The 16,494-nt window shown below is 36.7% G+C and overlaps 3 protein-coding genes across 4 annotated transcripts; 2 read left to right on the top strand and 1 right to left on the bottom strand.

Annotated features, from left to right (window-relative positions):
* Positions 1 to 2,828: 2,828 nt before the first annotated feature.
* On the bottom strand, positions 2,829 to 5,934 carry LOC103344150 (Tetratricopeptide repeat (TPR)-like superfamily protein). Its single transcript, XM_008247774.3, has 2 exons — positions 3,391 to 5,934; positions 2,829 to 3,289 (listed from the first exon to the last, which is right to left on the bottom strand). The coding sequence occupies exon 1, from the start codon at positions 5,932 to 5,934 to the stop codon at positions 4,066 to 4,068; it is 1,869 nt and encodes a 622-aa protein (XP_008245996.2). The 3' UTR covers positions 2,829 to 3,289; positions 3,391 to 4,065.
* A 133-nt stretch (positions 5,935 to 6,067) lies between these two features.
* Positions 6,068 to 9,500, top strand: LOC103341609 (uncharacterized). Of its 2 annotated transcripts, none has more exons than XM_008245156.2 (7): positions 6,068 to 6,599; positions 7,139 to 7,380; positions 7,487 to 7,609; positions 7,730 to 7,846; positions 7,949 to 8,131; positions 8,358 to 8,499; positions 9,094 to 9,500. In XM_008245156.2, the coding sequence occupies exons 1-7, from the start codon at positions 6,203 to 6,205 to the stop codon at positions 9,267 to 9,269; spliced, it is 1,380 nt and encodes a 459-aa protein (XP_008243378.2). In that variant the 5' UTR covers positions 6,068 to 6,202; the 3' UTR covers positions 9,270 to 9,500. The 2 variants fall into 2 exon arrangements, with proteins under 2 accessions (XP_008243378.2, XP_016652025.2); XM_016796539.2 differs by having other exon boundaries at positions 6,458 to 6,599; positions 7,143 to 7,380.
* Positions 9,501 to 10,871: 1,371 nt separating this feature from the next.
* On the top strand, positions 10,872 to 11,699 carry LOC148919749 (MLP-like protein 328). The gene is made up of 2 exons (XM_008245159.2): positions 10,872 to 11,113; positions 11,255 to 11,699. The coding sequence occupies exons 1-2, from the start codon at positions 10,927 to 10,929 to the stop codon at positions 11,518 to 11,520; spliced, it is 453 nt and encodes a 150-aa protein (XP_008243381.2). The 5' UTR covers positions 10,872 to 10,926; the 3' UTR covers positions 11,521 to 11,699.
* Positions 11,700 to 16,494: the final 4,795 nt, after the last annotated feature.

The raw sequence follows: 16,494 nt of genomic DNA, 5'->3' as shown, positions 1-16,494 counted from the left end.
TCCAGCACCCCCATAACCCTAGACATATAACATTGAAGAAAATCAAAATCCCAGACTAACAATAGTACTACAGGGTCTAATACTAGTTTGGTTACGCAGATCCGACCGTCCAATTAATGCTCCTTCTCCATGATTGTGCATTATTACTGAGGCGTGCAAAATATAATTAGACCTAATCACCCAGCACTGATTCAAAGCAAATGATCCTGACCATTGGTCCTCACTGCACTATTGGAGAAAAATATCAACTTTTAATAACGAGACACGTGGGCAAGTAGGGCTTGAAAGCTTTAAAACTAGGTAGCTTAGCTAGGCTGGGTTTGTAGAAATTGATATTTTATTGGCTGGGGTGTGGGACTATTTTGATTGATTGTTCCTAGAAGTCCTCATCTGTATTTGGAGACTTAAATGCACCCATTTCTTTATTTCTTCCAATGAGGATGCCTGTCTCTATGGGCCAACACGCTTCCTCACCTCAGTCAGGACTTATTAGGGTTTCTATTCTATTCCCCCCAACATGTTATTAATGCTGCTCAAGTTTTTGCATGGAGCAGAGCCCTCCGGGCACTTCACTCCCCGACCCATCACCACCCATTCTATCTCGTCCTTGCCTTTATTTTACATTTACTACAGGGGCAGGAGGAGGAGGAGGAGGGTGCTCTTATTAGACTTAAATTATTAAGGGCAGCCACAGCTCCACTTTGGATTATAATATATATTGGTTGTTCTTCAATGTCACCTGTGGACAAAACAAAGTTCAACCTCTCAAGATTGGATCAACAATTAAAGAAACCCATAGAAACTTCCTTGGAATGAGTTGTGTAAGCTGAATCTGTGAAACCTATAAAAATAAAAATAAAAATAAAAAAACAGCTCGCCACCCCAAATCAAAATTGGCCAGAAAACAAAAAAGTTTATAATAAATTAATAATCTAATTAAGTAGTTTTTGATTAGTTCAAAAATGAAAAGATTGTAGCTATCTCTCTTCTCACCTAATAAAGATGTCGAGGGTTATTATTTTTGGGGAAAGTGGTATTTCCCCATGAGATGAATGTTTGCTTGGAATCATTCATAAATGTGTGAGTTAAAGAGGGTCTGATCGAAATGCAACTACCTCATCTCTCTCTTTGTCAACTCCCATAAAACCCGTTTATTGCTTCCACCCACCCCAAGATTTTGCATTCCATCGCGAGCTAGGGTTTTTTTTTTTGAAATTTTAATTTAAATATTTGGTTCCATCAACATCTTCATTGAATAAATATGGTCATCTTCTTTTTTCTTCACCAATTTAGAAAGAGTAATGCTACACTTACCATATTTTTATCCCACATTTCTATACCATATGATGTGACATGTCCATATTATATGTTACATCAATTAAATCAATTAAGTGTATTTTAATTAAAACAATTAGAAAAACAAATATTGAATAAATCATAAAAGAAAAGAAAATATTAAATAATTTTAATTAAAACATAAAATATAAAGATGTGGTATATAAATAGTAGCATTAACCGAGGAAGGTCCCCACATGACAAGTTGGCTGAAAGCCAAGTTCATCACAATATCATCAACCACCAAAAATATACTTGATACATACATAATGCTATCAATGTAGACCGCCTTCTTCATCATTACAAGTTACAACTTGGTGATGGTCGATTGGATTGTGGATATATTTAGTTAGTGATAATTGGTTTTTGTTTAAGCCAACCATTACCAAAGCAGCATCAATTTCAACAAAATAGGAAAAAAAAAGAAAAAAAGAAGGCAAGTAGCTAGCGTCAATGGTTTTGTTTTGGGTCAGAGCCAAGTTGGAACATAATAATATAAGATAATGCACTAACAAACAACTAGGAAGAAATGGGCATGGTGACCTTGGGAGTCAAAATGGAGAGAAAATTGCTTGCACTGATTGACCAAAGCAGCGCAGGGTTTTGTTGGTATTTCCTTTCGGTTAACGACAAAGACATGTTTCTTGGAAGAATGATATCTGGGCATTTGGTCCCTTTACCCTTCGAGTAGTAAATGCATGGAACTTCGAAGTTAGAAAGTTGGCATGTCGTGGCATAGGGAAAAATTAAGTTACAACTGAAATAGTACTGTTTTGCTATCCTGTTATAATAGCATGAGTATAAATTTGGCTTTTGTTTTGTGAGAGGGCAGCTTGAAAAGAGACTTTATTATTATTATATGGGTCGTCGACTCGTAAGTTGATAGATACGCAGGAGAAACCAGAATGGCAGAATAATGAACGAGATTGCTTTTACAACTCTCAACTTTTCATTGATTGTTTGTCCCTTGAATCTTTAACGATTAATTACAATTTGTTTTTTTTTACCAAAGAGGAACATCTTCTAATCCCACTTTTCTTCTCATGAATTGATTTATTGACTTTAATATCTTTATTCCTTAAAAACAGTAACTGCACCCACTTGAGTCCTTGACAACAAGATGCAGTCTAATTATAAAGTACTAGCACACTTATTTATTTATTTTTAAATATGCCAGATTATAATGAGGTACAACTTTATAAAGTTGAATTCAACAAAGTTTGTGAGTGTAACATTATTGGAAAATGTGTGTCACACCCAAAATTTCCTTGGGAGAGGATTTTTTATTATATACTTGTATGAAATTTTGGGTCTGAGAGGCAACCGAAGATCAGGTGGAAAAACAAAATAAAGAACCAGCAGGTGGAGGGGATGAGAAAAAAAAAATGGGGGCGGAAACTGAGAAGGGGCTTGGGGAACTCACAGAGGATAAAGGGGTCTCGTAGCAGATGAGAGGCAAAAATGCAGGCACGTAAAGACCAACAAAGCTAATATTGCAAGTGTTAATGGACATGTATATTGAAAGTGCTCAATGTACAGATGCATACATGGTCTTTACATAGAGGAAACAAACAAGAAAACTACCAAAAACATTGCTTGGCTCTTTACTTCAAAGCCAATATTTGCTAGAAATCGTCCTCTATTCTCGTAAATTTTGTCACCGCATATTTCATATCAATTCTCTCCACAGGTGAATCTTGGATGAATGCCATGTCTAAAGACACAAGATATACACTTCTCGTTCAACAAAATGATCATCTTCATTGCCTAGCAAATTTGTGTCACCAACTTAACTGTTGAACCATGTAATGAGTCACCAACCCAATCTCTCAAACCCAGTTCTCCTGCAAAATGTTCATCTTTCGGCTTTATTCTAGTGAAAATTTCTGTTAACATTATGCCATAACTGCAAACGTTACCTCTTGTAGATACTACCCCCCTTCTGTAATAAGCTCTGAGAAAGAATAAGAACATTCATTGCTGAACTCAAAATGGGTTTCTTCACATAATAAAATAATAAAACCATATCCAAATGAAGAAGAAAACGGTCATAACCTAGATGATAGATTAGAAACGTCACATAGTTCCACGGCCATATATCCAAATCGTAGAAACAGTCTTGATTAGTATTGTAGATGCTCTGTTTCTAGAGTTTGGAAATGCCAATGTCAGATACAGGTGCAACCATACCTTCCTCAAGAAGGACAATGCTTTGGCTTTTTATCACAGCGAGGCAGATACTGAATAACCATGATGGAGATATGCAAATATTGAAGCAACATCCACCACTACCTTTAGTCTCTGCAATCTATCTTGAAAACAGCTGTGAGAGTAAAGCCATTTCTCAAGGCTCCTTTAGGCGTTTATTCTAGTGCCAAGGATCTTGATGAGATTTTTGTGGCAAACATTACGCACTGTTTCACAATCTGAGTCAAAATTCCTTGGTGATGTATACGAACTGAAATTAAACATTCTCCACCAAAAAAATTGCTTTCCTCAAACCTCCTAGTGCCGTGCAGAAGTTCACGTAGGAAGTCCACTTTTTCAGCATCGCCAAATATAAGATATCTGTTGCTGTTGATACTTTGTCAATGCAAGTGCACAAACTAGTTCAGGTACATTGACGTAGGCAATATAATAGTCACCTTCGAGCCATAGCTAGTATCTATTATGAGCTCATCCTTGGTTCTTCTTCAATCACCATATGCCAGTCATTAGTATTTCTTGCGATCACCAAAAGTTGTTGCATGAACAATCACCATTTCTAAAATGATGAAAACGGATTTTATCTCTCATGACAATCTCCCTTTTGGTAGTTTTAGAAACAAATTTACAGAAACTATGGCAGTCGTCACAAATCCTCAGATTCTTCACCACCCTAATTGGGCATTCAGGCCTTAGATTTATAAGACTAAATGCAACGGCAAGCTTTTCACTGTGACTGTTCAGTGTGGCTTCCTTTTCCTCTATGTCTACATCATGAAACACGGAGCTGGTATTTGGAATGTAACCTATACTCTTCACTTCTCTCAATAAGTCCTCCAACTTCTCATATATTTCTGATGACTCCGGGTCCAATCTGTCTCCACCATAGAAAATGTGGAATTTCCCATTACATTCAACGGAGCTGTAGGCAGCTATTTTCTTAACACCTCTTTTTCTCATTCTGAGCCTCACCTTATCAACAAAATCCCATCTTCCAGCAGCCGCATATATGTTTGACATTAAGACATGATATGAACCAATATCTGGAGCTACTTCAAAAAGTAAATCAGCTGCATGCTGGCCCAGTTCAACATTTTGGTGGATTGTACAGGCACCCAATAAAGCTCCCCACACCCCAGAATCCGGTTCAATTGGCATACTTCTTATGAAATTATAGGCCTCCTCAAGATGTCCTGACCGGCCTAGAAGGTCAACCATACATGCATAGTGCTCTATTTTTGGTCGAATATTCTTGTTACCAGACTGGACCATGTGACTAAAATAAGCCTTGCCTTCATTTACAAGCCCAGCATGGCTACATGCACACAAAACTCCAAGATAAGTGACATGGTTTGGTTGCACTCCATGTTTTTGCATCCTCGAAAACATATTCAATGCCTTTTCACTCTCCCCATTTATGGAATACCCTATTACCATAGTGCTCCAGGAAATAACATTTCTCTGAGGCATATCGTCAAACAACGCCTCAGCCATGTCTATGCTACCACATTTCACATACATATCAAGCCGTGCATTGGCAACAATTATATTGCAAACAATCCCATATTTTCTCACGATCCCATAGATTTCTTGCCCATTCTCCAAACACCCTAATTGACCACAAGCTGAAAAGGCACTCACAACACTAACAGCATCAGGCTTAATTCCAGCAACATCCATCTGGCGAAACAATGCAAGAGCCTTACCAGCATTGCCATTTTGTACACAAGCCGCAATGAAAGCATTCCAAGCAATCAAATCCCTCTCAACCATAGTTTCAAATAGAAAATCCGCCATACCCAATTCTCCGAATTTTGCAAACATTAGTATCAGCTCAGTCCTCACCATAGCAACGAATTCCAACCCATATTTCACCACATGGGCAAGGACAGCTGATCCAGCCCATAATTCGGGCAGTTCAGCACATGCCTTGACCACAAACGTGTAAGTAAACTGGTCAGGACGAACACCCAGAAGGTGCATTTGTCTATAAACAAAAGCCGCCTCCGTAAAAATACCATTTTTGACATAGGCTCTGATAAGGGTGCTCCACAGAAAAACGCGTGGCTTGTGCATTTGGTCGAATAATTGGCGGGCATAGGACATGTCCCCAAGAGTGTGAGATTGGTGAGAAGTTGGGTGATGAGGCTGTTCTTGATAGAGAGGCCTGTGGTGAGGATGAGGGCATGAATTTGCTTGAGGTGGTTTGGGTAGGAAGAGCATGATTGTAAGAGGGTGGTGAAGACTTGCTTCGTCAGAGCAATTGGTGGATTGGAGGGGTTTTGGGTTTGGGTGAGAGAAGAAAATTGGAGAATTGAGGCAAGTGGTTGAAGTGAGAGACTGAACCAAAGCTTGGTCATGCCCATCATGCAATGGCTTCTTCTGGAGCTCCATGGTATTTGCATCACTCTTCTCATTCTCTCAACTAACCGAATTGTCGTTGGTTGTTCTTAAGAGGAACAGAGGAGGACCCAAACGTTGTCGTTTTTAGCTGCCATTTGACTAAACTGACATTTCATCGATACGCTGCAGATATTTTGTCCGGCTGAAAATACGAGGGCATTTCAGTAATTTCGTGTCTAGCGGGTGAAATGTTCTCTCAGCCACAGCGAGAAGTTTCTCTCAGTCCTCTGCACTGCTCAGCGCTCTCAGGCTCTGAGCCATGGCTGCCCAATCACCATGTGGATGGTCATGGAACTCACCGACCCACGCCACCGCCACAGTTAAATGCTCTTCTGACTCCTCGAGTCTCTCTTCCTTCCACTCAGCTCCACAAAAACGACCTCGTTTCACGGTTTCTTCTTCTTCTCCTTCTTCTAGTAGCTCTAAATCTACCGCCAAGCAGGGACTGAGAAAGCCCCTGAAATTGGATAGTGCGAGTCCGAATCCAAGCAAATTAGGTAAAAGTTCAAATGGAAATCGATCTGAAGACGAAAATAGAAAAACGACCCTAAGCTTCAAGTCCTTCTTTGGGAAACGATCTCTGTGGCGAAGGATATTTTTCGCCTCTAAGAAAGTTCGGAGCATCATTTTGCTCAACGTTATCACCGTTGTTTATGGTAAAGTTTCTTCCTTTTTATTTTTTTTTCTCCCTAAAAGTTGAGCATTATTAAAGTTGTAATATTTCCATAAGTAATCTCTGCCTTATTTCTGGTTGCTCATAAAATTAAAGAAAAGAACAAAAATTTGTTACATTTAACAATGTGTAATGGTAGCTCAAGAAAAATATAGGGTAAAGGGCAAGTGAAGTTACTGAACAGAAAGATGATTTAGAGTTTTAGTGGGAGAATCAATAAGAAAGTACAAATATGTCAGTGTGGAAACTTGAAAGAACTCGTTGTTCAATCACAAGTGAAAATTATAGATGTTCCTGCTAGGAAGTAATAGCTTACCGTTCTTTGGTATTGAGTTGGCAGAACTTATTTTCTATTATTCAAAAGAAGTTTAATCACTGATCCATAATGCAAACCAACTGCAGCCTTTTAAACCTCTGGAAGTGAAAGCTATTTGGGTTATGAAGTCCAGGCTCGTATGGTGTATTGAAAGTGCATGAATCACAATTTTAATCTGTTCCACTCATCTTTTTCACTTCTTGTAGCCAGTAACTTCTCGGTTGTGAAAGAGGTGGAAGCGATCATGGACCCAGCAGCCTTTACTGTTGTTCGGTTTGCTGTGTCGGCCATTCCATTCATCCCATTTGTGTTCCGAGCACGAGGTGATATTCATACCCGTAATGCAGGGATTGAGTTGGGTTTCTGGGTCAGTCTAGGGTATCTCATGCAGGCTCTTGGATTGCTAACATCAGATGCCGGTCGCGCATCATTTATATCCATGTTCACTGTAAGTCTCTTAATTAACCTTCTATGCATATATAGGAGTGCAAATTGATTGTTTACTGGGTGTACCTAAACGTACAATGTTGGCATTTTCTGGGTGAATTTAACAGGTAGTTATAGTTCCATTGCTTGATGGTATGTTAGGAGCAATAGTCCCCGCTCATACCTGGTTTGGAGCTCTCATGTCTATCATAGGAGTTGCAATGCTGGAATCCAGCGGATCTCCACCCAGTGTAAGTTGTCTTACACTTGATAAGATGTTTATAGAATCATCTGTCATTTTTTATATAATTGGTGGTTGGTCGTTCTCTCTCTTGCTCTTAGTAAAATTGCATGCAACCAAACCTTTTCAGGTTGGAGATTTGTTGAACTTCTTAAGCGCCGTGTTTTTTGGTGTCCATATGTTAAGAACTGAACACATTTCAAGAAACACGAAAAGAGAAAATTTCTTACCTCTGCTTGGTTATGAGGTTAGTATGTATTGTCATTATGTCCATGTTTGTTGGATATGGAATGAATTCTACTTGTTAATATTCATCGGTGGTCTTCTAAAGTTCTAAGATTCCATTTAGGTATGCGTTGTTGCTATCATGTCAACAATGTGGTACTGCGTTGGATCAGGGTCCGGGGGCCTCCAAGGTTGTAACCCATCATTGTGGACGTGGAAGATATTCTGGGAGTGGATGGTGGTGTTTCCATGGATACCTGCACTGTACTCGGGCATATTCTCGACTGGTCTATGCTTATGGGTAGAGGTATGTGCAAATGCTCATCTGAGGTTGTCAACCATTTGATCTTGCGTTGCTGTGTTTCCTGGGATTCATTGGATACACAGGTTATGTCCAATACGAAATGAACATTTGTAAATTATAGGACCTCTGGTTGAGGATACTCCTTACGCTCTTGCTAAACCAAATAAATCCCAAGCATTATTTGAAACGCTTTTAGCTTAAATTTTAAAATAGAGAATTACTTTTACAGATGGCCGCAATGCGTGATGTATCAGCCACAGAAACAGCAATAATTTATGGCTTGGAGCCAGTCTGGGGTGCTGGTTTTGCTTGGTTTCTCCTTGGGGAAAGGTGGGGCACTACTGGTTGGATTGGGGCTGCACTGGTGCTAGGTAAAGTAAATTCAGCTATTATTATTAAACTACCAATTACCAAATATTACCTTACCATTAGTAGGTGCAATGCTTATGATTTAACATATCTACTTTCAGATTATACATCTGCTGCTCACCTTCTAACCAGCTTTTATCTTAGTAAAATTGAGTATTTACGTGGTTATATAGGATTTCAGTAAAGCTTAAATTGGTCAAATTCAAGCTTGAGAAGAATAAGAATTTCAATAATTAGGTTCAGTATGTTATTTAAAAATCCATGAGTTAAAATTTAAATGATTTTATTGGAATAGGAACGTACATATCCTCTTCATTGTGCTCTTTCCCAGGATAGAAGAATTAAATTCTTTTGTTATTAAATGATTTTAAAGATGTGCTTCTGAAACCCTGCACCTGCCTGTTGTTGCTTGAAATGAGAACTCAACTAGTCGGTTTGTCAACTAGATGTTCTATTGGCTAAAAGTTTGACAAGTTAACCTTAATGCGTACCAATATTCAAACTCAAACAGGGAAATACTGATTAGTTGATGTTTATAATTATTAGTGGTTGCTTTCCATATGCATTTACATGTCTGGTTCTTGTTTTATCTGCAGGTGGAAGCTTAACAGTACAGATCTTTGGATCGACATCTCCTGCAAAGTCTTACAAAGAGGGAAAGGACAGTAAGAAACTCGATTACCCGGTGGTTTCGGATAAACACAATCGCCTTTCTGCCTCTCCAGTTACTGTTAGTTCCAGAAAGGATATTCCTGATATGCTAAATAAGTGAGGAGCAAGATCCCATCTGTTCCAAAGATAATTCTGTATAATCCATTTTACTTCTCCTTGTAATTATTTAATTGTTAACTGGATCTCAATTTTGGACAGCTGATGGGTGGATGGTTGAGGCTCTCAGTCTCAGCCTTGTATGTATATACATATGCTGATTTGCTGACATGCACAATTACAGATTACTTCATACATTATTTAAGGAATGGCAAAATATGGTGCTTCTTCGAAACTAGAATATTTTTGCGACAATATTGCTTCTTTCTTCAAATTATTGCGAGCTATTAATTTTAAATTCTGGAAATGGGAGTTGGTAATGACTTTTATATTCTGATTAAATAAAGAACCAATCCAATTAGCCCAAAAGCCACCAAAAAAAACCAAAAAAAGAATTATAAATTTTAAGTGTGTACCTATAATAATATTTAGTATTTCTTAATAATGCTGGTGATGTATGATGAGTAAGATCATTCGTCCCTGCCTGGCCACTTGATTATCTCTATTTTCTTATTGCCAAGTTGTCTTAAGCCGTGGGGTTTGCCCAGATTTTGGTGATGATGAAAGCAAATCAAGTGAATTATAATTAGGGAGTTTCACTAAAACACCCAAAATAGGGGCTAAAATTATAAAAAAACCAAATATCCAAAACACTTTATAAACACACCCAAAACCCATCATTACACATACTCAAAATCTATTTATAAACACACCCAAAAAATATACAATTGTTGATTTTGGGTGTGTTTCTATGTTTAAATAGTGTTTGGGTTTTTTTATAAATACATGTTTATTTATAAATTTGTATTATAATTAATTAAGTGGAAGTAGCTTTCATAATTCTCATTATAGCTCACGATTGTCGAATTAAAAATATTTAAAACGAACTCTCGAGTATCAAGAGTCACATTTTATAATTATATCATGAGTCACATTTTATAATTATGAATGGATAATTCTAATTTCAGCGAATGTCAATATTAACAGTTCACTACACGACTGTCAATTCATGCTGATACATTACATGCCTTTGCCGACACTCAATACTTTCTCATATTATATAGATCTTTTTCGTACAGGTTTACTGGGCAGTACTGGTACCGTTCACGTGAATATATTTAAATTCTGCCTTCTAAAAATATCAATGAAGATATGAAATTGAATGCAAATGTGGACCATTATATTGAGATATTATAGAATATTATAGTAATATGATTATGTGATATATCTTATACACGTGTTATAATATAAGATGTACCGCATAGTATTCACAATTTTTTTTTTGAGATTGATTCACTCCGTAATTAGTAATTACTTTCTCATTTGGGACAGTCTAGCAACTGTTTTGACTCAGTCTTTGCTTTCTTGGAGCGTCGGCCACCACTGTAACTCAAAAATAAAATTAGAAAAAATAAAAGAAACACTGTAAACAAAACCTCTATTACTTGTTTTATCCGCACATGTTGTGATAATTAGTAAATGTGTTTCATGTGTTTCGTGAGTTTCATGATGTGAAGCAAGCACCTGCTACCGCTTAAACTTATAATATAAAATATCAGGCAATTTTACTGTAATGACTTGTATTTAAGGAGAAGCCAAGTTATATGTTGTTCAACATTCTGCCTTATACATATCAAATTTCAAAACTGATAAGCATAAGCATGGCTCTGCACGGTTTTATTGGGACTCAAATAGAACTCAAGTCACCTGCTGATAAGTTCTACAAAATCTTCAAGGGCCAAGCCCACCTCATCCCAAATGTTTCTTCTGGCCATATCAAAGGCGTTCAGGTGCATGAAGGAGATTGGGAAACGCACGGCTCTGTTAAGATCTGGAATTATCATCTAGGTAATTAAGTAACTATGGTGACCCACTTAGGACACGTTTAGTTATTTTCTGTTTCATTGTTAACTATATCATATGGGTATGAAGAAAAACATCATAAGATGAGCTTATATATATTTTGTTGTTGTGAAATAAATGCGACAGGCGACGAAGTTGGGACATTCAAGGAAAAGGTCGAGTACGACGACGAGAACAAGGCGGCAACTCTGACTGGATTGGACGGAGAAATGTTCAAGTATTATAAGAGCTTTAAGGGCATCTATCAGTTCGCTCAAAAGGGTAATGTTAGCGTTGCTAACCTGACGATTCACTATGAGAAAAGGAATGCTGATGTTGAAGCTCCAGATAGATTTGTTGGTCTCATGGTTACCCTCGTCAGGGATCTTGATGCTCACTTTGCCAAGGCATAATCGAATATGAAAAGCATACATATGTATGTATGTTAAATGCGTGCTTTTTCTAAGATTATAAGTAATGCTCTGTTTTATGTAAGTTTTTCTTTGTGGCAAGTGCATGAAGGGATTTCATATGTGATGTATTAGCTATGTGGGTTATCACATACATAAAATAAGATGCGTGGTGTGCTATATATATATGTCCAGTTCTTGCTTATCATTCATATATCAAGTACAACATAGACTTAAAAATCAACAATATCCAACCGGTATATGTTGCGCGCTTGGATTCAAAGTATAAAAGATCAAAAAATTTGAAGTACGTTGCGTGCTTGGAAATTTAAGATAGCGTAGATGAAAAAGAAACAAGCTAAAAGAGGTGTCAGCTATCCAATATGGAGGTATTTATATAAGTACAAAGATGTGTTATATATGTCCAGTTAGGAAATAAATCTCTTGCTCAAAATCCTAACTAAGTAAGGACTCGCCAACACTCCCCTTCAAGTTGGCAAAGATATGCAGGCCCAATCAAGTACAATTGTAGAGAAGGTCTTTTATAGAAACAAGTTAAAGCAAAGTTTGCAGCGAAAACACAAGAGCAAACCCTAAAAAAACAATAGTAGAACACAGAAACCTCTGTGAGCACGGCAATAGGTAAGGTAAAACAACATAAGATAGGTACGGGACAATACGGACATATATGTTAAGCGCAACGCATGCAGACGTGAGCACGCGCAGGGAAGGTAGAACACAAAGATAGAACAATCTGTAGAACATAGACACGGTAGCAAGATATGCGCAACATGGTAGCAAGATAGATAGCGGTGGCGGGCTAGGATTATAGGCTAGGTGTATAGTTGAAGTAGGTAGAGACGAATCGTTGCGTGCTTGAGTTAATTAACGTAGAACTTCTCTTTCATTCTCTCCCCCTGAAGAGAAGGGCTCGTTGAACACTTAGCCTTGTAGATGAAGAGGAGGAGGAGAGAAAAAGAAACAAGCTAAAAGAGTCAAACAAAGTAGGAGAAAAAATTCAGATATTCTCATATTATTATTCTTTTTCAATATGGAGGTATTTATACAAGTACGAAGATGTGTTAACCCTAAATAAAATAAGAAATATATCTAAATTACAATAGAAAATATATATAAATTATAATAAGAAATATATCTCAATTATAATATGACTAGATAAATGATAAGTAACTAAAATCCTAACATAGTAAGGAACCAAAATCCTAACTAAGTAAGGACTCGCCAACAAAAAGTAGTAAAAAAGTAGTAGAAGCAGCTGTAAGCTCTTTCCTTCATCATTTGAGCTCTCTTCCCTCTTCGTCTCTCTCTCTCTCTCTCTCTTTATCTCTTTGCCCTTCTTCCCTGTGGAATTGCTGGTTTGCTTTAATATTAACAATCGACAAAAGAAAAGAAAGTGTTGCTGGATGCGACGAATGAATGATAGATTCCACAAAGAAAAAAGTTTTCACGTTCTTCCATTCCATAAGCAACACTGAAAAATGCCCTAATAATGTATGGACGAAACTCGTGACAACTAATCCAAAGCAAACACAACTCAACCCAGCCGGCAGTGCAATAAGCACCCAACCCAACTAGTCAAACGCTAAACCAGCACAGCACCCTTCCCCTCAAAACCAACGACGTAAGTAACGTAGTTAAATTCATCTCCGTTGATTAATGGGAAATCTAGGTCTTGCTGGAGGATGGGAACAACACACACACCATTTGTATATTTAATTAATTTGGTCATTATTCAGTTGAATAGCCAATTTAAAAATATAATAATTTGACAGATAATGTGAATTTGGAAACTAAATTATTGATCTTTCAAATACATTAATTTATTTTTGATATAAAAAATAAATAAAGGCAAGTGCAAAAGGTATCTATCATTCTCGAAGTTTTTTACGCCATATGCCTTACTAGGGTGGTTATTTTAAAATTTGGAAATGGGAGTTGGTGTGACTTTTGATTAAAGAACGAAAACCCAAAGGGGAAAAAGTTATACATTATTATATACGTACCATAAATGATGGCTGTGTGGGGCTGATCAATCGCAGTTCTAAAATGTTTGTCCTTATATTATTAAAGATTTGTCGAATTTGACAGGTGTGGATCATCCCTGTCTGCCCATTTGATCATTTCTTATTGCCAAATAGTTTATAAGAATGGGCTGGGATAGGTCTGCATATTAGATTTGGTGAGGATGAAAGCAATAATTGGGTTTTCGTTGATTTTACATCTCAGAAAGGGTTATTAATCTCTCTCTCTCTCTCTCTCTCTCTCTCTCTCTCTCTCTCGTAGTTTTTGCACTCTGATATATGAAGTATTATAACTCATAAGTATCTTTCTTTTCTAGGCTTGAAGATCTGGCATTGCATGCATGAACACATTTTACGATGTGGATATGAATTGAAGATCTCGCATTGCACGCATGTACACTAACTATGAATTGAGAGAGTTTTTCGTCGGACAGTTGTCCAGCATTCACTTTACCTAATCAGGGATTAGTAAAATCCAAATGAAAAAGATGTGATAATTGAAAAGGAAAATATTTTTTATTCTAAAAGTTCAAATGATTAGTTGAGATATAACAATATCAAATACAATATTTTTCCCTAATAGAAGATTTTGGCTAATATTTGTCCTGCACCCGGTGATGAACCGAAAGTAATTGCACTTGTTCATGGATGTTGAGAGCTAGCAATAACACTCTTCTTACCAAAAATATTTATAAAAAGAAAAAAAGTCCGTTTTTATATAAAATCAACGACGGTTTTTACAAAAAAAAAATCGTCATCTTTATATCAAAATAACGACGGTTTTTAATAAAACCCTTGTCTTTACAAATAAATAACGACGGTGAAAAACCTTCATAATTGATGTTGGTTGATTTAACGACGGTTTTCAAAACGTCATAATGACCGTGGATTCGGTCGTGTATTTCGTTTTGTTTACTTGGAAACTTAAAATACTGTGTAAAAGAACGATAGGCAAACCTTTATTTGGTCATATAAACATATTGCAATTAGTGGCAGATCCATGATTCAAAAGTCAAGTAAGCGAAACTTAACTTAAAAACTCGACAATACGAGTGAATTTTATTCATAAAAATAAAAAGATACACATAATTAGGAGGGATATAATGAGCTTTACCCTCAAATATGCATATCTATACATAAATAAAAGTCTAACCGAAAAACAAGATGTAATGCAATGCAACACAAAACTAAACTATATCTAAAACTTTACCCTATGAGGCTTAGAAATCTTAAATTCCTCAATTATATCTTCATTATCGATATTATTAGCAAACTCTCTTTTAATGTGGAGAATCATGCAATTAGCAAGGAATTCATCAGCTATGGTGCTCCGAAGTCTATTCTTAATAATTCTCATACATGAAAAAGCTTGTTCTGTTACTATCAAAAACAAGAAGAGTCAACACCAACCAATCAACTCAGTAAAGCAAATGGTAGTTTTCTGCCAAAGTTGTTTCTGCCAATTGTTGACATAACTGAGGAAAAGTGGTGAGGTCCTTAAAGTAGGGAAGGCGATGCATATCATTTTGAAAATACCTCAACTCAATTTCTAAAGCTTTCAAGTCACTTGGACTGAAATCAACATGATATAATTTCTCAGCAAGTTTACATAGATGCCCAATATTGAATGATTTGAAAGAATTACGATCCAATGCTGAGCTAAGAATAAGAAGTTCAACTATTTGCTATGGAAATCTGTCATTTAACTCCCTCAACATGCATTCTATCACATCATTAAATACATCAACGCGATAGTAATTTTCAACTGTAATAAAATCTTTTTGTTGACAAGAATGAAGTGTGCCCATCATATAATGAAAACTCATATCAAGAACATCAATACCATGTTGTTCACAAAATGATATCACACTCATGAATAAATCATCCCAACCATGTACCCTCATATCTTAGAACTGTGATTTTGTGTTTTCAACAAAGTTTAAAGCACTTACAATATCTTGAGTTTTTGTCTGAAACACTTGACAAAGAAAGTTGGTCAATCCCATAATTTTATCCATAAAAAGAAATGAAAACACAAACTCAAATGACATCATAGCAATATAGTTATTCTCTGCATTGCCACGAAATTGTTGGTTAGGTCCATAATCACTGATTTCCTGGAGAAATATTTTAGTCTCTTTAAATAAACTCATCAAACTTGTAATAGAGGCAAAGTGAGATCCCCAACGAGTGGCTCCAACTCGTTTCAAACTACGACCTTGATTAAGTCTTCTACCTGTCTCAATTTCCCCAGAATCCAACAACTCTTTGAGTTTAGCTTTTCGAATGAAATTAACTCATTACGGCGCTTAGTAGAAGCACTAACAAAATTCACAATGTTAGTCAACATTGAAAAAAATCTTCATACAACTTTCACATGCTTATATTGTTTTTATTGTTTTTGTTAAAGGAGAAAGTTTGAGTGGGCTGGGCTATTGTTTTTGTTAAAGGGAAAAATTTGAGTGGGTTCAGTTTGAGTAGGCAAAAGAAATTTGATTGTATTGGGTATTTTTTGGTTTAGCAAAAAATGGAGTAGGCGGCTGCCTACCCTGTCCTTACGGTAGGATCCCCCCTGGTGGGTTGGGTTTGAGTAGGCAGAAGAAATTTGATTTTATTGGATATTGGGTAATTTTTGATTTGACAAAAAATGGAGTAGGCGGCTGCCTACCTTGCCCTTAGGGTAGGACCGCTCCTGGTGGGTTGGGTTTGAGTAGGCAGAAGAAATTTGATTGTATTGGGTATTGGGTAATTTTTGGTTTGACAAAAAATGGAATAGACGGCTGCCTACCCTGCCCTTAGGGTAGTATCGCCCCTGATTGCAATCATTATGTTAATCAGAATTCATATAAAATATATTTTCAATAATTTATATAAAATAAATGTGCTGATGTGTTTCATGTGATTCATGAAGTATGCATGTTTCAAGCACAATATT

This window comes from Prunus mume, linkage group LG2 (assembly GCF_029339155.1).
Source record: "Prunus mume cultivar Tortuosa linkage group LG2, ASM2933915v1, whole genome shotgun sequence".
Classification (NCBI taxonomy): domain Eukaryota; kingdom Viridiplantae; phylum Streptophyta; class Magnoliopsida; order Rosales; family Rosaceae; genus Prunus; species Prunus mume.
Note: the sequence above shows the minus strand (reverse complement) of the source record. Positions and strands in the feature narration are given on the sequence as shown.